This window comes from Polyodon spathula, chromosome 37 (genome assembly GCF_017654505.1).
Source record: "Polyodon spathula isolate WHYD16114869_AA chromosome 37, ASM1765450v1, whole genome shotgun sequence".
NCBI classification, from domain to species: domain Eukaryota; kingdom Metazoa; phylum Chordata; class Actinopteri; order Acipenseriformes; family Polyodontidae; genus Polyodon; species Polyodon spathula.
Genome location: NC_054570.1, coordinates 3,020,147 through 3,044,543, shown reverse-complemented (window position 1 = coordinate 3,044,543; position 24,397 = coordinate 3,020,147). Strand labels below are relative to the sequence as shown.

The 24,397-nt window shown below is 42.5% G+C and overlaps 3 protein-coding genes across 3 annotated transcripts in view; all 3 read right to left on the bottom strand.

Moving 5' to 3' along the window:
* Positions 1–88, bottom strand: part of LOC121304178 (histone-lysine N-methyltransferase EHMT2-like) — a 7,458-nt gene extending 7,370 nt beyond the window's left edge. The window contains exon 1 of the mRNA XM_041235146.1: positions 18–88. Within this exon, the coding sequence (XP_041091080.1) occupies positions 18–88 (71 nt within the window). The remainder of the gene's footprint in view (positions 1–17) is intronic.
* LOC121304283 (complement factor B-like) lies at positions 73–5,565 on the bottom strand. The gene is made up of 5 exons (XM_041235322.1): positions 5,459–5,565; positions 2,361–2,567; positions 1,771–1,956; positions 1,258–1,431; positions 73–320 (listed from the first exon to the last, which is right to left on the bottom strand). Exons 1-5 carry the CDS (start codon positions 5,514–5,516, stop codon positions 88–90), a joined length of 858 nt encoding a protein of 285 aa, XP_041091256.1. The 5' UTR covers positions 5,517–5,565; the 3' UTR covers positions 73–87.
* Positions 5,566–8,030: 2,465 nt separating this feature from the next.
* On the bottom strand, positions 8,031–19,243 carry LOC121304122 (complement factor B-like). Its single transcript, XM_041235083.1, has 18 exons — positions 19,141–19,243; positions 17,600–17,863; positions 16,015–16,200; positions 15,687–15,860; positions 15,439–15,537; positions 14,858–14,991; positions 14,258–14,399; positions 13,860–13,991; positions 13,237–13,341; positions 12,928–13,065; positions 12,493–12,608; positions 11,658–11,784; positions 11,390–11,540; positions 10,819–10,895; positions 10,473–10,594; positions 9,605–9,737; positions 8,815–8,864; positions 8,031–8,381 (listed from the first exon to the last, which is right to left on the bottom strand). Exons 1-18 carry the CDS (start codon positions 19,196–19,198, stop codon positions 8,193–8,195), a joined length of 2,397 nt encoding a protein of 798 aa, XP_041091017.1. The 5' UTR covers positions 19,199–19,243; the 3' UTR covers positions 8,031–8,192.
* Between the last annotated feature and the right edge of the window lie 5,154 nt (positions 19,244–24,397).

Here is a 24,397-nt window from a genome sequence, read left to right as displayed (position 1 = left end):
AAAGCAAAGTTCTTCACCTTCTCGAGTAGTATAGTGAAGCGAGGGCACGGGTGAGGTCAAAGAGGCCAGTAGTCTTTTTAAACCACATTAAGAGCTTTGAACACTCCACTTACAAATCAAAAAAGACAACATTAGGGGAGCAGGGGTGAGGGGCGGCACTGTGAATATGAACACCCCTGTGAGCGGCTCTGCTTTCCTGGGTGAGGGGCAGTGCTCACCTGCACTAGGAGGTTTGTCTGGATCTGCCACGTGAAGCAGAGCGTTGAGGGAGGTTGAGAAGCCTTTAGCAGCCTCCTCTGGCGTGTCGTAGGTATTCTTGTCTGCAAACACAAGAAACAAACAGGCACACAAAACATTACACACAGGTTTGTATTATTTAAATGGGATTTGTGCCAGTCTTGGCTACTCCTTCCAATTTTAAAATCAACTCCAAGGAACTAGAAAAGGCCCTGACAAATGTTTCAGCTAGACGTCTTTCTGTACAGGAAGTGAGACAGGGAAGTATATCAGCGTTGCACTGTGCAGCAGGTGAGGTATTTGTACACTGAAACCTGTGCAGCACTGATATAATTCCTGAATATACCCTTTGGAGTATTTTTCCTCCTACACTTGTCTTTTAAAGGAAATCTCTGTTTAAATGTTTTCCTATTGTACACTACAGATATTCCCTTTATCAACTTGAGAGCGCTTGAGCAAATCTGCCAAGAAGAATGGGCACAATTGCACCAAGAGACTTACCCAAAAAGACTTGCAGCTGTAATTGCTGGCAAAGGTGCTTCCACCAAATATTGAGTTGGTGGGTCTGAATACTTATTTCTTTAAAACAAAACTGCACATTTATTTCAAGTGCACAGCAGCAATGTTACATGAAGCTGTAAACATACACATTCACATAGGCCTATAATTTATCTATCACTGATAAATAAATGTGATGGATATTATAACCGATAATAAAAGTGGTATTGTCAATATCGGGAGTGAATAATTCTGTCATCTACATCCATATCAAAGTTTCCCCATAGTAAAAGTATAGCAAAGTGTAGTAAAGCACAGTGAAAGCATGGTAAAGTGTAGTAAAGCACAGTGAAAGCATGGTAAAGCATAGAGAAATGCGGTACAGCATAATAATAAGCACATGGCATACCAGGGTGAATGCATAGTATGTGTGTATAACCATAGGGAAACTGCAATATTTCTGTGCAGATTTACTGTGGTAAATGTTTATAATGGATGGCACTCTTCGTAGGTGACACTCACAGTAGCAGGCTGGCTCGGTGCCGGTCCACTCATGGTTCTCTTGGCATACTCGCTGTGCAGACCCGAACATGAAGAGGCCTCTGTCGCACCGGTAGGTCACCTTGTCATCAATCCCGAATCTGTTCCCTGTCTTGCGGGAGCCGGGTGGGGTGCCAGGGTTAGGACAGTACTCCGCTGTGCAGGGAGGGAGGGACCGACACAGCGACGTCACACACAAGGTTAAATGGGAGCCTCCTTTCCCTCCCCCCTCCCCTCCCTCTCCACCTCTTCACAACCATTGCCACAGAAGCGGATTGCTCCACTCTCTCTCTCCCCTCCTTTCTCAGTTATTACACTCTCTCCCTCCCCCCTCTCACCTTTCTCCCACCTCCTTTATGACAGTCACTGTCACTCTCCTTCCCTCCCCTCTCTTCCTCACTCACAGCCATCGTCACACTCTCCCTCTTTCCCCTCTCTCCTCTCCCCCTCACTCACAGGCATTGTCACACTCTCCCCTCCCTCCCTCTCACTCACATCCGTTGTCACAGATGGGGTTCTCTCCACTCCACTTCCCGTTGGGCTGGCAGATTCGAGTGGGGGACCCCTGTAGCTGGTACCCCTCAAAGCAACTGTAGGAGGTGCTGTTCCCCACAAGGTACTCCCCCAGCATGGGCTCCACTGACCCGTGCTCCAGTCTGGAAGGGTCTGGGCAGGTGATCCCTGAGAGTCAGAGACACAGAGAGAATCACTCACTACCTTGCCTATACAATGTAAAACCTGAAACGGATGTAACTGCTATGCAACAGGAGTCTTATTTCCAACCTTGCCCTTGTTAACCTCTCCTGTTGTGTGGCTCTTCTGTCCTGTTCTCATAGAAAACTGGGTTAACCAGTTCTCACTCCCTGGTATAACGATACAGCACTGCACGTTATATATATTTAAAAGTAATGGGGTTGTAAGTATTTCTTTTTAGGAGAGGTTTTTTGATGGGTTGTAGTGTTACTGAAAGAAACGTATGAAACTCAATGGCAAATCGCAGCTACAACGAGAAAGAAAGAGGAAACTGTAGCTTGCGTTTGCTGACATTGTGATGCGGACCCTGTGACCATTCCCTCGGGACTCACACTTGCAGACCACCTCGCTGGCCTTGCCCCCTGTCGGTGTCTTCAAGGGGCTCCAGCTCCCGTGGCGATTGCACTTCTGGCTCTGCACAGGGTAGGGATACATGCCCTGGGGGCAGGTGTACTTCACCACATGGCTGTGGCTCACGCTGTAGCTGCCCCCTTTAATCTTGATAGAGTCCATATCACAGCCAACATTCTGCTGAGGTCCTGAGGGAAACACAGGCACACAGTTAGAGACACAGAGACACAGACAGACAGCTAAAACCAGGTTACTTTTAACAAAGGACTGTATTTGGCCCCTTTCATTTTCACAGCAATTTTACTGTAATAATTTTACAATTATACCATTGGTGTCCAAAAGAAATCGTTGATTAACCACAGGTGTGGCTACGGTGACTTCGTTTTAATCACATGCACTATTTAGTAGAAAATGCTTTCCACACAAGTACACAGTACAGGTAAATATGCTTAGAGTTAATGGTGTAATCAGCAAACAACAACACTATAGGAACTTACTGCATTTATAATCCAGGTAAAACATTCGATTTAATGAAGGAAAAAAAAGGAATTTTTCCTTTCCGGTCCGATGTCAAAAAGACATCAAGCACAGATCCCTAGTCGTTTTTTCTCTGGAAAAAGCCAAGAAAAGCTTTCAATGGCCGAGAGAGGCCGAGAAAAAAAGCAACACAGAATCAATATGGGTCTGAGTAGTGGACAAAAATTCAAAAGGCATAATAATGCTATAGACTGCCAAATTCAGGCACCGAGCAAAATAATCTGTTATACAATGACACAGGAAATACGTGCAGCAAAAGAGAAGCCACACTAATGGGGGATTTCAACTTCCCCCCATATAAAATGGGAAAACCCGGTAGGGAGCATGGGCTGTTTTTTAAAAGTATAGTACTAGAGGTGCAAAATAATTACATCCCAAAAGTAGACAAATCTAAATCTAAAACATCATTTCCCAAATGGTTTACTAGATCAATTAAAAAAAAACATATTCAGAGAAAAAAGACACTTTACAGAGCGTTTAAAAGGGACCAAGAACAAAGTACACAGAAAGAGTACACGGAACTGCAAACGCAAGTCAAAAAGGAAGTTAGAAAGGCCAAGAGAGAGATAGAAATGAACATTGCTAAGGGGGCTAAAACCAATTCCAAAAAGTTTTCCCGATATTACAACAGCAAGAGAACATTCAAAGAGGAGATTAAATCTCTAAGATACAAATGGCAAAATCATAGATGAAGAGAAAAAAGTCATCCAGTTCCTATCCAGTTTTAAATAACTTTAGAATAACCGAGGCAGAACTGTTAAAGGGACTAGGAGCAAATCCCCTGGGCTGGATGAGATTCACCCAATAGTACTCAAAGAAATGAAAGAAGTTATTTACAAACCGCTAACCAAGATCATGCAGCAGTCTCTTGACACAGGGGTGGTACCGACAGACTGGAGAATTGCAAACGTAATACCGATCCACAAAAAGGGAGATAAAACCGAACCAGGTAACTACAGACCAATAAGCCTGACTTCTATTATATGTAAACTTATAGAAACTATAATAAGATCCAAAATGGAAAATTACCTATATGGTAACAGTATCCTGGGAGACAGTCAACATGGTTTTAGAAAAGGGAGATTGTGTCTAACTAACTTGTTTGATTTTTTTGAGGATGCAACATCGATAATGGATAATTGCAAAGCATGTGACTTGGTTTATTTAGATTTCCAGAAAGCTTTTGACAAAGTCCCGCACAAAAGATTAATTCTCAATCTGAACTCAGTAGGGATTTAAGGAAACACATGCACATGGATTAGGGAGTGGTTAACATGTAGAAAACAAAAAGTACTGATTAAAGGAGAAACCTCAGAATGGAGTGTGGTAACCAGTGGTGTACCATAGGGATCAGTATTAGGTCCTCTGCTATTCCTAATCTACATTACTGAATTAGATTCTGGTATAGTAAGCAAACTTGTTAAATTTGCAGATGACACAAAAATAGAAGGAGTGGCAAACACTGTTGCAGCAGAAAAGGTCATTCGCTGTGTTCAGTTCTAATAATCTCGCTACATTCAAAGTTCTAAAAGTATTGACAATGTCGACCCTAGGGACTTTTTTTACCTGAAAAGGGAAACAAGGACCAGGGGTCACAAATGGGGATAAGATAAAATAGGAAACAGAAAATAGGAGGCATTTTTTAACAACTGCTTGACGAGATTTTATAAAGTAAGCTACTGACAACCAAAAGAGCAAGATGGGCTGAATGGCCTCCTCTCGTTTGTAAACTTTCTTATGTTCTTATGAGATCACCTGCCTGATGACAGTGTCTTATTACTCATTCTTTATTTATGAATAAAAAATGCAATTCGCCACATGTGGCTAGTGCCTAACGTATTGGAACATAAACCACATTGTAACTGAAATGTATGAGCACTAGACTAGACTGTATTGAGTTGCATTGTAACTGCAGTTTGAGATCACTAGACTAGACTGTATTGAATTGCATTGTAACTGCAATTTGAGATCACTAGACTAGACAGTACTGAATTGCATTGTAACTGCTGTTTGAGATCACTAGACTAGACTGTACTTGAATTACATTGTAACTGCAGTTTGAGATCACTAGACTAGACTGTACTAGAATTACATTGAAACTGCAGTTTGAGATCACTAGACTAGACTGTATTGAATAACATTGTAACTGCAGTTTTAGATCACTAGACTAGACTGTACTAGAATTACATTGTAACTGCAGTTTGAGATCACTAGACTAGACTGTACTAGAATTACATTGTAACTGCAGTTTGAGAACACTAGACTAGATTGTTCTAGAATTATATTGCATCTGCAGTTTAAGCTCCCTAGAGTAAACTGTATTGGATTTACAGGTAACCACTACACCTAGCAGCTCATGTTACAGAACATCAGTGAAATGGTACATTTTGTATCAATGAAATTATTATTTATTTATGCCATCAAAAATAAAATGTTACCCATAAAACAATAGTGTGTATATATATATATATATATATATATATATATATATATATATATATATATATATATATATATATATATATAAACGAAACACACTTACCTGCATCTGCACATAGAAGCAGAGTTAAAATTGTGAATATCCGCGGAACAGCCAGCATTGTGAACTGTGGGACATCAGGACTGACGAAATCTACAAATAATTGGGCAGCATATATCCCACTCCTTATCATTTATTAAACCAAACTCAAACAAACGTTTTTATCATCACTGTCCTTGTAATGTGTCTTTCTATTTGTTTGTCGGATCAAACTAAAAAAATAACTAAAGGAAGTTCCTTGACATCAGGAAGAGATTACACACTGTGAGAGATCTCAATATATATATATATATATATATATATATATATATATATATATATATATATATATATATATATATATATATATATATATACATACACACACACACACACACACACACACACACACACAGTGTGGCTTGTTTTTATTTTTTTGGGGATTTACACAACCTACTCAACACTTTGAAGAGTCAAGAGAAATTCTATTGTGAAACAACAGTTAATGAAAAATAATAAAACTGAAATGTCTCGGTTAGATAAGTATTCACCAAAGGGGATGAATACTTAACTAATGAAGACTTTTCAGCTTTTCATTTTTAATTGATTTGTTCCCCCCGCTCCCCCACATTTTTTTCACACATTGACAGTGTTGAGTAGGTTGTGTAAACCAAAGGGAAAAAAATCCCATTTATATGGTTCAAGATTTCCGGTTGTAACACAACAAACTGAAAACGTCCAAGGGGGGTGAATACTTCCTATGGGCAGCCCTCGAGCGCTATATACAGTGCCTAACAGCCCCCCTTGGTAAAGGCACAAGCACGTGGTGTGCAGGGGGAGTCATACAGTAAGAGACCTACAAAAAATAACTGTGGTTTCTTTTATACAAACAAAAATACCAATACCTAAAAACTGACACCCCCGCGCTGTAGATTCACACTCCTTGGGAAGCAGAAATTAGGACCCCACATCATGACACCCCCACACTGTAGATTGTGTCTCTGCGTGACAGTGTGTGTGTCTGTGTGTGAGTGACATTGTCTGTGTGTGTGACAGTGTCTGTGTGTCTGTCTTTGCGTGACAGTGTCTGTGTGTGTCTCTATGTGCGTGGCAGTGTCTGTGTCTCTGTATGTGTGTGACAGTGTCTGTCTCTTTCTGCATTACAGTGTCTCTCTGTGTGCGTGAGTCTGTGTGTTTTTGTGTGACAGTTTCTGTGTGTGTGAGTGTCTGTGTGTCTCTGTGTGTGTGACAGTGTCTCTGTATGTGTGTGACAGTGTCTGTGTGTCTCTGTCTTTGCGTTACAGTGTCTCTGTGTGTGTGTGTGTGTGACAGTGTCTGTGTGTCTCTGTCTTTGTGTTACAGTGTCTCTGTGTGTCTGTGTCTCTGTGTGTGTGTGTGACAGTGTCTGTGTGTCTCTGTCTTTGCGTTACAGTGTCTCTGTGTGTGTGTGACAGTGTCTGTGTGTCTCTGTCTTTGCATTAGATTCTCTCTCCTACTAAATGGCTGGAGCCATGCTGTTGGTTTGTTTTTGTCTGTGCAAACACGGGATCCAGGATGTCGGGAAACCCTGCTGTCTGTAAACAGTTTCTAGGACATGGCTGTGTGGACTTTGCTGACAAAATCTAAGCAAACCTCTGATTTGCATATTGACAAGCCTGTGTGTACATGCAGAATAGAACAACCTTTCTTACCACTGTTATTTAAACTAATGGCTTTTATCCTGAAAGCTGAATTTGTTTGTGTAGGTTGATCGATTTAGAGTAGATAGGGGGGCTGGCTGAAAAGTTACATCGTCACAAGATTGGAATGGAATGAGGAAAGGTGCTCAGAGCCCAGCATTTAGGATTTAGGATAACTCAATATTGAAGGAGCAACAGAACCCAGAACCAATCAAACAGAACCCAAGAATCCACTACTAGACATAAAAACAGCATTTTGAGAAACATTTCTATTCCCTATTTTATTTATCAGCTGCAGCAGAAAATGCCAGAATTCCTGTTTAAATAGCCTGTTTAAATAGCCTGTTTAAATAGCCTGTGCCTGACCAGCATATCGATTGAAAAACTTTCAGAGGACAAACGTCTGTAACCAGAGAGAGCAATAACCCAGTTTGGCACAAACAATATATAACTCCTTCTTTGGTGTCTGGGTTAGTTTCCTACATTGTTCCCCGTGTAAGAGCACAGCAAAGTGTAATAAAGCACTGTGAAAGCATGCAAAAGCCTAGATAAGCATTAGAAAGCAGTAAGGTATGGTAAAACAATGGCAAACCAGGGTAAAGTGTAGTAAATGCGGAGTATAACTACAGGAAAAAGCGTGTTCCATGAAGCTGAAGACAGACAGAGTCTCGCAACCCTGCTCAGTTTGACTCTACAATGTAACTCCTTCTTCCAGTTTAGTTTCGTTAAAGCAGCAGACACATAGAAAGTGTCTGACATAGAAAGATAATTTTTCTGATCCAGCCTCTATCTACAGCAGCAACTCTGAGGAGAACACCTTCAATTAAAAAAAAATAATACAGTAATAATAATAGTTTGGTAATTGCAACAAGAACCACTCTGAATTATTGCAAACATTGTGAAAAAGTAAGGGGAGATTGAGGGCAAAAATATTTAATATAAAATCAACATTTACTCTATGCAACTGTCTGAGGAGAAGAGCAACAACATACTGAGTCAATAAATGGGCATCACTGTGTATTTTAAAATTCATAATTAATTAGACTCCAGATTTCCTCTGGAGACCCGGGCATCTACTTCTAACACTTGGAGATAAGCTCCGCCCCTTCCTTAAGTTCCAGTTTCGGCAGGAAGTCGATGTCGCCGCCCAGGTGCTCCTGTAGCCACGGCAACACTTTGAAGATGCTGATGTGGAAGTCTCGCGCGTTGGCGGGGGGCGCATCTCTCAGGTCGCACACATCCATGGTGCCCCAGCTTATGACTCCCACCTACAGGCGAGGAGGGGAATTGCATTCTAAATACCGCTGTCATTATACAGTCAAGTTCAATGAAGAGTAAGTGGAATCTCAGGTAATAACAAGGTGCTGTACAGGAGTTACTCCAGGAATGAGGATCAGGCTGAGTAACCCGGCGGAGCCTCCGAAGGGTCGTTTATCCTGCTGAGTGAAAAACAGAGCAGCACTCCATGCGCGCGCGAGGAATGTAAAGGAAACTGCGTCTAAAGATTCAAAGGCTGAATTAGGTGAATTACTGCTGGCAAGCTTAGGGCACAGGTCAAAGTGAAGGGTGTTGTTAGACTTTGCCCAAAGAGTTAACACAACACTGAAAATATGAAGTTCCCAACTGAAATGGTTTGAGATACTAAAAGTAATTTATGTTTTGTGTAAGTGAAAATATGTATATAGAAAGAATTGATTTTACCTGGAAATATCTGCGCTTCTTCTGAATAAATAGAGAACCACCAGAATCGCCTAAAAGAGAGAAGGAGAGACAATATCATTCCTTCTTGGTGTCTGTTGGTTTACTACATTCTTCCAGAATCATTAACGCTGCAAACAGACGTACAGACAGTGTCCTACAATCCTCATCAGTAGATAACAGGTGGCGTAATTCGAATCAGACGTTTCACTGTTTTGCTGAACACACTGAAGACTGAAGTTATTTAAAGATGGTGCTCAAATTAAAACAGATGCAAAGTAGGAACCTTTAAATGAGAAAAGTGGACCTGCATAGGATTCGATACCCTTTGATAGGCTTGTGTCCGTGTGGTAGTTGCGTTAAACAAATTCATTAAGAAAAATGTCATTTCTGGTCATCACTTATAGGTTTGCTACTATCTGATTAATAAGATTAATATCAACCTCTGTTTTTTTTAATCTTTATTTTTAGCAGAGCATGGGTGAAATCGACTTTTATGCTTTTAAAAAAAAAAAAAAAAAAACTTTTTATGCCATTGAGAAATGTCTCATTTAGAGTAAAGCTCACCCACATCATAACCTGCGAATTTCAAAATAGGTGCTTTGAATGACAGGCGCCGTAGCTGGCAAATGAAAGTGCACAGTCTTGATGATTGACAGATTGACAACATCTGTCAGAACAGGATGAAATGACTGACAGTAAAGCTACACTAGCCTATTAAGGAACCACTGAGTTGACTGACAGCGACCCCCAGCCATTCAGATAACTACATTGATTGATTAAGATCACCTACCTTTACAAGTTATCGACTCCTTAAACAGGCTTGATCCTCCAGTGCACAGGAATCTGTCCGTCACGACATCAGAAACTGTCGTCACATTTTCATAAATGCGGGCCTTCATCGCCTTCTCAACACAGGTGCAGAACTGCAACCATGACACAGAGAAGCTGAATGGCTGGTCTGGTGCATTAACCCACTAGCGCCACCTAGCCCCCCAGACTGGAACCCAGGCCTCCAAAGAAATGTGAAATGCTAGTACAGTGAGTAAAGTCATATTTCAAACAGACTGTCAATGTGCTTGTCTTAAAAGGAAAATATCAGTGTATTTTAAAATACATTGCAATGTATTTTATTGATATTGACAAATATATTTATATCTTAAAACGGCAATAATTTGCAGATTTTAAAATATATAGTACTCTTGGGGGTCCCTGTGTGTCTCATCCAGTTAAGTGCAGGATGAGTCACACAGCTTGGATCGTGTCCGGGCCGTGCAAAGAGGCCGAACTTTGCTGGGGACTCTGAAGGGGGGTGTCACATTGGCTCCACATTGTGTCTCTCATTCCTCACCACCTCTGCACCTGTGCCACACGCGATTAATGAAACGCGTTGAATAGAAAGATAGAACTCTTTATGACCTGATCAATGGTCACAATTCATGCACACATCTTGTGGCTATTTTAAAAACTCTCCTATGGCCTCAATCGAGCTCTCAGAATCATGTCTCACCTGTAGGGGGCAGTGCAAAGCAGTTCAAACCCTCGTGTGGGTCTCTCAGCCCCTGTCGAACTGGGCTCTATCTACATTACCCCTTCGCCCTGCTTATAAAGACACCATCTCACCTGCAGGGGGAAGTCTCACCTGCAGGAGGCAGTCTCACCTTGTCTCCTTGTTGAATATAGGTCGTCTTCTTGTCCGTAATCTTTTGATCAGGCTGTTTCTTGTTCTTCTCCTCAGATATGAAACCTGACTGGACCTCGTCCCGATTCAAGAGCTCAGTCTCTGGAGAGACAATAGGAGGACGTGCTTAATAAAGAGCTGGAAGCATGGAAGGAAGGAAAAAGAGCAGAAGAGACGGGAGGTTGAGAAAGATGGAAGGAAATAAGGAATAAAGAAAGAGAAAGAACGAGAAGGAAAGAAGGGGAAGAAGGACAGGAAGGAAAGAAGAGAGCAAGGGTTTATTCCTGGTTAAATAAATCAAATGAAGCCCCCCCCCCCCCCCTCACCGTGATCCTGGCACGTTGCTGTGCTGATTTTCTTCAGTGCGCGCGTTGCTGCTTGAGTGCACGGCAAACAAATGGGTCTGAAACAGAGGCAAAGAAATATTAACAAAGCGCTTCATCAAGCAGCTAGTGCCTTCATCAGTGTTACTGACACTAGAAGAGACTGAGTCAAGCAGACAAGCGTTTCAGCTAGTGCCTTCATCAGTGTTACTGACACTAGAAGAGACTGAGTCAAGCAGACAAGCGTTTCAGCTAGTGCCTTCATCAGTGTTACTGACACTAGAAGAGACTGAGTCAAGCAGACAAGCGTTTCAGCTAGTGCCTTCATCAGTGTTACTGACACTAGAAGAGACCGAGTCAACCAGAGAAACGTTTCAGCTAGTGCCTTCATCAGTGTTACTGACACTAGAAGAGACTGAGTCAAGCAGAGCGTTTCAGCTAGTGCCTTCATCAGTGTTACTGACACTAGAAGAGCTAGTGCCTTCATCAGTGTTACTGACACTAGAAGAGACCGAGTCAAGCAGACAAGCGTTTCAGCTAGTGCCTTCATGAGTATTTCATTATGACATCTTACCTGGCTTTCTCTGATGTCTTGATTTTGTCTTTGAGTTTAACTAACGCGATGTCATAATCGTAAAACTCCTGGATGTGCTTCGACTGCAGAGCTCTGACCTTGTACTTGGGGTGCATTTCAATAGAAGCAGCCTTGATAACCACATCGCCTCCTTTACAAGACAAGAATGAGACTGTCAAACACACAGGCGCTTGATGTGAAGAGACTGTCTGACACACAGGGCTAGGTGGGGCTAGTGGGTTAATGTTAATGACCATGTATAACTTACCGAGTTTAATGAAGACTTTCTCTGGGTTCTGCACATCATATTCTCTGAAGCAATGCGCGGCAGTCAGAACCCAGCTTGCCGACAGTATGGAGCCCATACACTTTGAGCCGACACTCTCAATGTGTTGCTGGGAATGAAATGAATATGGAACAGGGATGAGGATCTCAAAACAGGCAGGTAAGGGAATATGGGAATGATTTAATCATGAGGCTTTGTTATAAATGTTGCCCATAGTGAAAGCGTGGTAAAGTGCAGTAAAACACAGTGAAAGCATGGTAAAGTATAGCAAAGCATATTGAAAGAATGGTAAAGCATAGGGAAGCGTTGTAAAGCACAGAGAGGTCTGGTAAAGCATAGGGAAGCATTGTAAAGCACAGAGAGGTCTGGTAAAGCATAGGGAAGCATTGTAAAGCACAGAGGTCTGGTAAAGCATAGGGAAGCATTGTAAAGTCTGGTAAAGCAGATTGATAAACATGGAAAAAATGTGGTAAATTCATAGTATAACTATGGGAAAAGCATGGGGGAAACTGTACAATTACTGTGCATTTTTCTCAAGTTTACCCTGCACAATGGTTGGAAGAGCTATTGAATAAAGTACATTTTTAAAGTCTGCACCAAGGACAACAAAAACAGATTTTTATATGTTGTAGCACGACTTAGCCTCACAAGTAGTCTAGCAACCCCCCCCTCCCCCACACACATACACACACACACACACACACACACACACACACACACACACACACACACACACACACACACACACACACACCTCACAACAGCAAACAGTACAAATCTACAGACAGAGAAGCAGTAGTTAAAGGGAGGTACTTACAGGGATATGGACTTGCACATGCCAGGGGTGAGTCATGTTGCCAAACTGTTTGGAGTGTCCTGCCGACTTCGCTGTGACGTCACGAGCAATCCCACACACGCTGGAGGAGCTGTCCTCTAGAGGGGGGGTGGAGGAGAGAAAGGAGAGAGATGGGATGGAGGAGGGAGGAGGATAGAGGGTAAAGTAGGAAGGAGGAAAGATAGGGGGAAAGGAGGGGGAGAAAAGTGGTAGGGATGAACAGAGGGGTTAGAGAATAGAGGGAGGGAGGAATGGGAGAGAAATAGAGAAGGGAAAAGAGAAATAAGAAATTATTGTGGGGGAGGGTCCTTACAGGGATGGGAGCAAGACTCTTATTGCATAGCAGTATCATCCATTCCAGGTTTTACTAGGAGTCTGATTAGCCCCAGGTGTGTCTGATTGACCATCATTTCTTACGGATCATTTCGTCAAAGACTTGGCGCAGGTCCTGGTTGTCCTTCAGCAGGAACACGTGTCTCTCGTTAGATTTCTTAGATGCTATGGAGTTGAGCTCCTCCTGGTCCACGTTATCCCCCACCCCGAACACATAGACATCTGAAATATAGGGGAGGGAAGGAGAGAGCAGGGGTGGGAGAAGGAGAGTGAGAGGGGGTCCTTGGTTAACGCTCCTTCAAAGGTCTACAGTAATAATGTTCATAAAGCTAATAAGAGGTAAGCGCATGTTTCAGAAAATGAACTTGGGACAGACTTTGCGGTCAAGGTTACCTAAATAATCATCCCGTTTGTTGGAGTCTTGTCCTCTCTCAATCCCCAGCAAGGATCTGATTTTGGACAGCGCTGGTAATGGATTGCCGCCAGTATTGGATTTACCTGCGGGGACAAACACAAACACCAGCCCGTCTGTCTGTCTGTCTGTCTGTCTAATTAGCTTCAGGCTGGGAGTGTGATACACATCTATAGGAGGCTGGGAGTGTGTGATAAAGTTTTGGTGAAAATCGTTCCAAAAGCAACGCAGCTGTCTGCCATGTGGAGTGTGACAGAGCAAAAGGGTTGCCGTTTTTTGAATGGGTCCCCATTTTAAGTGGCTTACTCTTTAAGTTCTTAATAATAATAATAATAATAATAATAATAATAATAATAATAATAATAAACTTGATTAGCAGAAACCAATTATAAGTAATTAAAGTTGAATAAAAAACAGGCGTGATATATCTGATATTAAAATATGTTCTGATAATAAAATATGATCTGATATTAAAATAAACGCTCTCAGAGATATTAGAGTTGCTACTAATAGGTTCCAATGGGGATGTGATTTATGATATTGATAATAATAATAATGACGATGATCATAATAATAATAATAATAATATTGCTGAACATGATACCATCTGTTAAGATGAGAAGGACGTGTCTGGTTTCGTTGAACAACTTTGGTTCTCTTTGTTTAAGAAAAGCCATCATCTCGTACACCTTCTCCAGCGCGGCTCTAAGGTTCGTGCCAGTTTTACCAACGTGCACTGAGAGGAAATACAGAAAAAATTCAACATTCATTCATCTCTACTGGGAGAGTAGAAAGAAGTCTCAGAGAGAAAGAGAGAGGTAAGGAGGGGAGATGAGGTGGGGAGAGAAAAGGAAACAGAGCGAGAGGGAGAAGGAGAGAGAGAGAAGAAGGGCGAGAAAGAAGAGTGAGGAAAGCAGGGGACTGTGGGGGAGAAATGAAAGGAAATGCCAGTTTGAAGCAAAAATGAAAGGAAATGCCGGTTGTTCAGTAATGCTCCCTTACCTGAGTGTTTGAAATCAGACAGCAGCTCCAACACAGAGTCCACATCGGTACTGATCACAGGATACAACATGGAAACGATCTCTTTCACTTCAGAAGCGTAGGAAATGATCTCGAAGTTCATATGGACTTCGTATGTGTCTAACTGCAACACACACACAGACACAGACACACACACACACACACACAGCCAGACACAGACACAAGCACAGACGGGCACAGATATACACAAAGGCAAGCAGACACGTATAAAAATAGAAACACACATGCAGATAGACATATACAGAGTTAATCAAGTGATTCAACAAGATTATTATATTAAAGTAGCTTCAAACAGTTTCTAATTACATACATTAACAGAAGTGAATCTGTCCAGTAGACCCCTTTTCCCTGTCTCGTATGCTACAAGACGACTGTCTCTTCACCAAATAAACTAATAGTTGAGTATGCTTTGCCATGCTTTCACTGTGCTTTGATGCACTTTGATTCGCTTTTACTGTGGATTTGTTTTCTAAGGGTAGTTTACCATGCTTTGTAGTGTGGTTGAAAATACCGCTCTGTGCTACCCTCTTTATTAAGGGTAGTGTCAATTCAATTGCATACTTTCTCTATGAGGCTGATGGTGGCGTTCTTTGCCTCTTCAAAGTCCTCCGTGGTGATGCTGCCCGATGCGTCCAGCAGGATATAAATGTTAAGCTTTCCATCATCTGTGATCTTTACATTCCTGCCGTAAGACGCTGAACACAAACAGACATTCGAGACTTTAAAATACTTGATCGGAGTCAGAAGACAAAACCACACCTGAGTTAGTTTCTTATAGTTTCACATTCAAACACAGAAGCAAACCAAGCAACAACAAATTTATATATTTGAGACCTAGGAAAATAATATATATATATTCTCTATATTGGAGTCACAGGGAGAGGGGGAGAGGGGCAGAAGGTAAAGAGAGAGGGGAGGGAGATATGGAGGGCAGAGGGGGAAAGAGACGTAGAATGGGAAGGGAGAGAGGGGAGAGAAGAGTGAGAGGAGAGCGAGAGAAGGGTTGGGGGAGAGCAAGAGCCAGCTGTCTATTTGTCTCTGCCTGTCTGCTTGTCTTTCTTTCTCCGCCTGTCTCTCCTTGTCTGTCTGTGTGTCTCTCTATCTGTCTGTCTGTGTCTCTCTGCCTGTCTGTCTCTCTGTACCCTGCTTTGGCTTGTCCGAGGTCGAGACGTCCATCACTGCAGAAAGAGACGATCCGAAGAAAGAGGCGACCTCCTCGGGGGAGTCAAACACGAACCTTGCTGGAGAGAAAATAAACACACAGGTGAGGGGGGGGGGGGGGGGGGGGGGGGTCACTGAAATAAACACAGGTGAGACGAAGGGGGGTCACTAAATAAGGTTGAGGAGAGGGGGAGGAATGGAGGGGAGTGAAGGGTGTTCCAATACTCACAGTAGCAGGCTGGTTCTGTTCCGCTCCACTCTCCTTCGTCCAGGCACTCCCTCTCTTTGGACCCGATCAGAACCAGTCCGCTCTGGCAGCGGTACTGAACCCGATCCCCGACAGAGTACCGAGAACCCGTTTTCAGAGCGGCCACAGGGATCCCAGGGTCCGGGCAGTCATTCACTGAGAACAACACAACATCACAAATACAACACAGCACAGCAGAGACAGACAACAGAACAGAGATTCCTCCCCTCCCCACCTCCCTCCTCCCTCCTCAGTGTCGCCCCTTCACCTCAATTCCTGAGACTTCCCTCTTTTTCCTCTCCCCCCTCACCTCCATCCTCACAGATGGGGGTGTGCCCTGTCCACGTGCCCCTGTGGGTGCAGTTTCGGATGGCGGGCCCGCGCAGGGTGGATCCCGTATGGCACTCGAAGTGCAGGGTCTCCCCGGGTGCGAAGGAGGCCTGGCGCGGGAAGAAGAGCCCGTTCTCGAAGGCCAGCTGGGGGGGGCAGCGCAGCTCTGAAACACATGCAGCATGGGGAGGTTACAAACCAAACCCCCAGGAAGAGACTGTTTTTACCAAGTGCAGATATGAGCTGCTGTACCTGAATCTGTTAACAAAAGAGCAAGCAGCTTCAAATCTCATTGTCATAGTTGCTTTTACTGGCTGTGACAGAGATCGAATGATTCTTGGTTTTAGATCTCCCTCCTGACCTGTGCAGGTACTGTGCAAAGGGAACAGAGTACCCTGGACTGGATGGGCCGACAATTCATTCCCAGGGTTAGGTGGAAGTCAGCCATCTAGAAATGGGGCAGAGCTACGGTATATTGTGGAAAAGACATCATGAAAGACAGGTTTGTTGAGAGATCCAGGCGTGGCTATTTATTCTGGCAGAAAAGGTGCTTTGTACAAACTTTGCATATAAGCGCAACTCACTGGATTAAGATTGCAAATGAATAAAATAGTAAAAACACAAGAGATCCATAGTCTCAATGGGTTTGGTCACAATAATAAGGACAAGGGGTTTGAGCAAATACAGACACTGTACAGAAAAAAAAATCAGGGATATATATTCTGGCATAAGATGCAATATTTGAAGGAGTTTGTTACATTCAGCTAAATCCAACAATTCATGTGGATCAGAAAAACTTTTTGTCCGTGAGTGCCAGTGGCATCTAGTGCACAGCTAGTGTATTGCCAGCCTCACAAAAGGAAATGTGATCCAATGTGGCAGACCACTAGATGGCGCTGGCTACCGATTGCCATTACAGGCTTTTCAAACCCATAAGAGCCTTGGATTATGAGTCTCTGTAAGTTAGCTATTTATTAAAGGGAAAAAAACGTGCCAATTTGAGGGGTGTGCCGATATACTATTGTCACGATACAATACCTAATCATATCTATACCTAACCCGGATTCATAATAAGATCAAATGATTGACTATTTTGTTAAAAGACTCAAATTAGGGAAGGTACGTGTTCATACCAATTGTAAAACACACATGCTCCCTTTTGTGTCGAAACGTTGGTGGTATGTTTTTATGAATTAAAGATATACATTATTGGAGCAAAATTGAGTGTGCGGTTCTCTCTTTCTATATTAATGTACTTTAGCATAACTCTGTGCTTTATTAGAATTTATTATGCATTAACGGGTGTAGGAAAGGCGCATATCATCACAAAGCTGTGTCTTGGTCGGTCCCCATCACTACTGTCTCATTTTTATCTTGGCGAAAGCAGAGTCTACCATTAGCATGAAGCAAATATCAGCTACTGTCATGTAATGAAAATCGAGAAGCATTTTTAAGGTTTTCTTTTTTATATATCTGACGACAAAACCTTCTTAAAGGGAATTGCATGGAACATCTGAGTACTGGCCCAGCCCTAATCTCAGCACAGACTCGTGTCCGAGTCTCACCCCTGCAGCTGGCAGTCCTGACAGTGCGACCCTGCGGTGACCTCATCCTACTCCACTCCCCGCTGCTCTGGCACGTCCTGCGGCTCACTGGGTAAGGGTAGTGCCCGGGGGGGCAGTGGAAAGTGAGCTGGCTGCCCACACTGCCCCCTGCTGAGAAGGAGACTGAACCACTGCCCTCGATTGTCACGGTGAGAGGGCACGAGACGGTGTCGTTCCCAGACTCTGCATAGTCCTCGTAGTCCGGACTGAAGTCTGAACAGAGACCTAAGGGTGAGAGGGAGGGAGAGGAAACGTTAGGAGAGAATGAAAACCAAAAGATACAGAAAGGAGTGCTAACCAAAGTTTTTAAACTCACCTCTTAGTAGCTCTAGCAATATTATCACTGAACCCTGTAAAGTAGGGGTCTCCACCCTTGGTCCTGGAGAGCCCCAATCCTGTAGGTTTTATAGGAGTTTTTACATCATCAATGGCAAAAAACCTGGAACATGTGTTAATCTTGACTAATTAAGCCAGTAATTGGTTCAATTAAGTAACTGATAACTCAGCTGAAATAAAAACTAGGTGACCCTGTAGCTCCAGGACCAGAGTTGGAGACCCCTGCTTTAAAGAAATGCTGACCAAGATTGAACATCTTATTAGCACAAGTAATATGATTACTATACAGCCCTGTGACGGAAAGATGAGTTCTGGTGATGAATCTTCCTCCCGACCTGTGAGGGCGCTAAAGAACGGGAGGAGAAGCATCTGGAAGGGCTGGCCTGATAGTTCGTTTCCAGGTCAGGGAAGTGGGTCAGCCTGGAGAGAAGCGAGACTCTGTTGTAAGACCGTATTGATTTGAAAGGTAAACGAGAGGCAGCTGCAAGTAATAAGGCAGCTGCAACCGTTTACCTCGATATCATGCGGGATTACATATAGGGGCCAGGGTAACGCTGATCTTTTCCTTCGTTTGGGTTAAACGCTTGGAGAGAGAAGGATCGAGAGAAGAGCTCTCGTTGTAAAAAGGAATTGCGTGTTGTGTTTGTTTTGTAATTGTCTGCGTTTTGTACCACCAGACAGTTAACTCACCTATCCGGAGCTGTCGACCAGGGTCAGCACAATCCAGATCACCACTGCACGGAACCGTCACAAAATACAGTGTCTTCACCCACCACAAGCACGTCTGCACTCACCCAGGACTGGTGACCGTGTGTTCGTTTTGTTCGGGACTGTGCCCTGTATTTCTATCCCCGTGCTTTACACATTGTTGTGTATAGCCGGGGATTTATTATTTAACGGTCACCAGACCTGGATTATAAATAAAAGCACCTTCTCACTGGAAACTGTTGTCTGCCTGTCACTCCTGCATCGCATCACCGTTATACCTGTTCCCCTCCACTAGCCACTTTGCCACAAAGCCCTCACAGCACAGACTTCTTAACTGTTGTTATCATGAGCAGCCGTGTCACAGCTACCCTTTAAAAGAGTGCTCACCGCAGAACATTACATTTCAAATACAACAGCTGCCACGAGATTCAAACAAACCAGAAAAGTAAGACTTTTACCTTCGTTAACTGAGGTTAGAAGAATTCCACCAATTACTGAATACACTGACAGCAGCATTCTCGAGCAGCGTGCTTTTCTGAGTGACGCTCTGTATCAACTGCTCCACTAGTGAAAGTGGGGTTTGTGTGCGGGTTTTTTCAAACAAATATATTTAACAAAGAGTAACTCATTAACAAGCTCAGCCAGAGACTTTCATTTTGATGTAGGTCGACATCCAAAGATAAAAATAAAACAACAACGACAATAATAATAATAATAATAATAATAATAATAATAATAATAATAATCTTTATTTTTAATATTGCCTTTCACAATAATAAAATTGCCACAAAGTGCTTCACATGAAAAAAAAAAAACATTGACAAATATTAATGAGAACAAGCAAACCAAGAAAAACACAGAACAGTAAAACAAGGAAGATCTATATGCGTTTTTAATCTTGTTACTCTTAAATAGTTTTTTTTTTCCCCTTACAGAGCTAGGCAGATCAGTTTTGAGGCCCTATATCTGAATGCTCTTCCACCTGTGTTTTTTTTTTTTTTTTTTAAGTTTGAGGGACAGTAAGCAAGCTTTCATTTCGTGATCTGAGTGGCTTTTAGAAGTATATGGTATTAAGCACGGGAGTAAGGTCCTCTTAAGAAGCCAGTGTGGTTCAGTGGTTAAAGAAACAGGCTTATAAAAGGCAGCCACGGGTTCAAATCCCACTGCTGCCACTAACTGACCCACTGTGCGTGACCCTGAGCAAGTCACTTCACCTCCTTGTGCTCCATCCTGTGGATGTTAAATCAATGCCCTATTGTAAGTGACGGAGCCTACTTCTGTAAGGTGCTTTGTGTTGGTGGTCCACTATGAAAGGCACTATATAAAAATAAATATATTATTTATCTTGTCTCTTAGTCCCGGTTAAAATTCATGTATGAGTTGCAGTCGAGATATAACATGGCTATGAATAATAAAACAAATACTTAAACAGAGCCCAGTTTGACAGGAGACACCAATGGCTTGGTTTAAACTGCTCTACACTGCCCCCTACAGGAGAGACTGTGACAAGCAAGGGGAGATGCTGTGTAAATAGAGCCTTCCTGTTTGTAAGGTCAAGGTCCTGCCTGTAGAAGGCAGTGTAAACACAGATAACTCTGGTATTGATCGCATTTCCTGTAAAAGGAGTAACCAACAAAGGAGTCATCTCAAAAGTTACGTACAAATTTAAAAACAGCGAGGGAGTGTCTGCATTTTACGAAACAAACGGAAAGTGTTAAAGCGATTTTCTTAATTTTTTGGTAAACTGAATGTCCCCTTGCCCTTTTGTGATTTCTTTCTTTCTTTCTTTCTTGTCTGTATTAAAGGTTATTTAACTGCGAGTTAAGGAGCTGTTCTACTAAAGGAAACAGATCACAAGATTTCGCTAGCTCGTAATTCTACAAAGACTTTTTTTGCAAAAAAACAAACAAAAACCCACCAAAATCTTTGAGTAATTGTGGCAAAGGGGTTAACAGTGTGCAGGCGCTCAATAAACAGACAATTATAATCCAGTTCTAACATTGTACAGTGAATGTAACCAAACCTACAGCAGTAGGGGGTGTATAGCTGGATTGGAGCAGCCACCACCTTTATTACACAGATAGGCCTGGAACAATAGCTAAGCATAAGCGTGTGCCATTCATTTTATGCAACTATTTCTATTATATTGATCATATTAACCCCGCGCTCCTTCGATAAAGCGATGACACACCAGTACCACGATTACATTTCTACAACAACCGACCCACAATACCAAACAAGCCTTTGCAATTTCACAGCTGTAACATTATATCTGTTTTTAAACTTCTTCCCACTTTACAAATATATATATACACCCGACAGCGCATGGCACCTGACACAGCAACTGGGTCATTTAAAAAATCAGCCACACTCCAGCTGCCATATGTTTATGAATCTTCATTTCCAGCAGCGTTTAAATACACTTAACATAAATGAGGCATGCTAATTTGGCAGTACCCATCACACCTGTTGGTCTCAGCGCAAGGAGTGTGGAGACCAGTTCAACCCCGAGTCGCTGGCAGTGAAAGGATTGCTCCACATCATCTGGTTATAAAGGACACATACTGACCATGTTCCAGTGGGCTGTGGACTAGTCAAATCCTCATGATGTCACTGCAGTTTTCAAAGTCTCCATATGGTTAATAAAATACACTATTACTGAAGTCTAGCACTTTAATCTGGCAGTACCTGTCACCACTAGTTAACCGTACAAATGAAGAAAATAAAAAACACAAAGTTACCACTTTATTGTGGCAAAACCAAGTAGATATCAAATCTGTGGTCGCCATGTCTAAAGCCTCCACCAGGTGGCAGTATTGCGCTGCCTTGCTGGATAATTGTTTTGGCTGTGTTGTCACATAAATACACGTTGGTATAGGAAATAGAAATATTGTACTTACACACTTATACGTGATTTTTTTGTTTTACATTATTTCACTGGTTTAGAGGAGGATAATGCACACAGAAATGTACTTAGTTTAAGAATTTGAAAGGGATGTTAATTAAATTAATCAGTTACACACTTTGCGCATCAAGCAATCTGCAGTGTTTGCCTGAATAAATCAGACCAGTGTTGTGCAAACCAATTCTTCAGTTGTCTTTAGTGTTGATTGGGCTAATTTACTATCGACCAGTGTTGTGCAAACCAATTCTTCAGTTGTTTCTTCAGTGGTTTCTTATGTTCTTATGTTCTTGTCTTTAGTGTTGACTGGGCTAATTTACTATTCCAAGCAGGTGAAAAAACAGCTGCTGGGGTTTTGTGGATTTCTGTTCTCCACAGACTAAGAGAGGCATCCATCGTCACAGGCCCAGGCAGCTGTTTCTCCACAAGGAGTAGTAAATGAACCCGCTCAGCACTGGCGATGCCCACCGGATGTGTGGAAAGAGCCCTCAGTCAGAGCCCTTACCTCAGAGCGTCTGCTTCACCCCCGTTCTGAATGCTCGCTGAACTGCTGCTGCAGTTTGAACAGGAGTCCGTCTTCCTCCTCGGCCAAAACCAGCTGCTCCAAATAAAAAAAAATAATTGTATTTGCTGCAGACAGAGCCCCACAATGCTGTTTAGTTTGACACTAAAATATACATTCTTTTTCGGTGTCTTGTTAGTTTTCTTCTTCCCTCTCGCTAGCAATACCAACTTTCTCTCATTCACATTCCCTATGCAGCTGGTGTTAGCACCCCACACTGTAGAGTCACTCTCCTTGCTTAACCTCTGCAATGCGCTCTGCGCTGTGCTGCCCGTCCACCAGGCTGTCGATCAGCACTGCTTCAGCCTGGGACTCGTGCAATTCCTTCGATAGGAAGCTTGGGGGCGCTACAGTCTGTAAAACAAAAATCACATGCACAGAAAAAGTTCCAATCCAATGCAATGAGGACTGCAATCACCAAATGATAGAAACCAGATCAACGGAGATTAAACCCATCTGACAATGAAGCCAAATAAGCACTTTTCAAACTGTTTTGCACTGTTGATGAGCCAGTTTTACTGTTGGCTTCAACACTCAACAAGGACGGGAATAAGACTCCTGTTGCACAGCCGTTCCAGGTTTTAAGACCAAGCTTGATTAGCCATCGTATGTATATAAAGAGCTCAGGTGTGTCTTATTAAACTCAGGAATGGATCACACTGCTATGCAATGGAAGTCTTATTGCCCTCCCTGTAAACACTGAACTCCACCCCTGCAGCCTGAAACCCCGTCCTTAACTGTTTTTTGCACAGCTAATCAGATCCGTTACCAGGCTCAAAAACTAATAGAAATATTAAGCCTAGCCTACAATTCATCTTTTGTTCATTTTACATGTACAATGATTTGGTTCGGATAACTATACATAACTTTAAAAAATATATATACAGAATTAATTATATATCTGCTTCAGTCCATTGACCATGCAGTCTTCAGATATATATGCGTATTGTATCATATAATTATAAATAGATATATATATATATATAAGATGATATCACGATCGCCCTGTCTTTTAGTTCTGGAGTGCTTGCGGACAGAAAATGTAATTTATCCTGCAAAGAATTCCCTTACAAACTCACAAATTCAGTTCATTCACGTTTAGGCTATGCTGAATATATCAGAACAGTCTGCAACAGCCCCTTCGTCACGCACCTTAGACACACCCACCAGGTGGGTAGCCCCGTCTTCCAGCTGCTCCTGCAGGGTCCTGATCTGAGCCTGGGCCTGCTCTAGCTGACCTCTCAGCTGCCTGACTGCAGTCTGCAGCTTCTGTCTCTGCAGCAGCTTCTACGAGACAAAGGAGCAGCATTAAAATTCACCAGTACTGTAGAAACACAAGTTAGTCAGAATAACCACGACTGGAAACACACAGTTACAACCCCCAGTACCATCGAGAGATAGAAGTACATCACCATGACTTGCAAGGACACATGGAAAAAGAATGTCCTGTCCTAAAAACGTCCTGTTCTAAAAACATCCTTGGTAGGTTTTACCACAAATGAATAAGCAGTTCTGATATAATGTAAAAACTGGTGCAAAAGAATATCCTGACCAAGTTTCTTCAGAACTGGGTAAGCAGTTCTCTCAAGATTGGCATGCAGACAGAACATCTGTCTCCATTATACAACTAGATTCTCTCAATAACTCTGACATGCGCAGTATGTTTTTTGTGAAATATATAAATACTGTCCTTTTAATATTCTATTCTTTTTATGTCTGTGTTAAGATGCATCCACTTGAGTCCAGAAGCTGCTCTTAAGTTCTAGTTGCCTGCCATAGAGACATACATAAAAGTAGGCTAGATCACTCAAGTGTATGTTTGCAAGCACCAGAATCATCATCTAATCCACAGATGGAACCTTATATCCAAATTAGCCATGTTCTTGATGGTAAAAGCGAGTATTGCAAAATGCACCCATGGTAGGAAAGTAGAAGTTCCTGAACACAAGGGAAAGCACCTTAACACAACACAAGACCCAGTCAGGATGAAATTAACCATGAAAAGTTTAACAACCTCAATATCCTCTCCCACTCACCCCTCTGTTCAGTGGTAGATACTCAACTCGGAGTTCAGTTAAGACATCTTCTTCGTTCTCTCCATCCAGCGACTCTCTGAAACTCAGCTCCCTTTGTACACTGTCATGGTGCAGTTTCCTCATTTGGTAAGTGTGTACTATGCATACTTCACCTATTTTGCATATGCTTTATTACACTTTGCTATGCTTTTACTGGTAAACGTTTATAAGGGAAT

Bases quoted from the DNA above. Each gene is read 5' to 3' on its own strand.
- LOC121304283 (XM_041235322.1), bottom strand. From the start codon at position 5,516: ATGCTGGCTGTTCCGCGGATATTCACAATTTTAACTCTGCTTCTATGT. The intron at 1,957-2,360 runs GTGAGTCCCGAG...TCTGACTCTCAG, and splicing joins CAGCGAGGTGGTCTGCAAGT to GGATCACCTGCCCAGACCCT. The intron at 321-1,257 runs GTGAGTGTCACC...TTGTGTTTGCAG, and splicing joins CACCGAGCCAGCCTGCTACT to ACAAGAATACCTACGACACG.
- LOC121304122 (XM_041235083.1), bottom strand. From the start codon at position 19,198: ATGCTGCTGTCAGTGTATTCAGTAATTGGTGGAATTCTTCTAACCTCA. The intron at 13,342-13,859 runs GTATCATGTTCA...TTGTCCCCGCAG, and splicing joins CCTTCTCATCTTAACAGATG to GTAAATCCAATACTGGCGGC. The intron at 13,066-13,236 runs GTAACCTTGACC...CCTATATTTCAG, and splicing joins CAAACGGGATGATTATTTAG to ATGTCTATGTGTTCGGGGTG.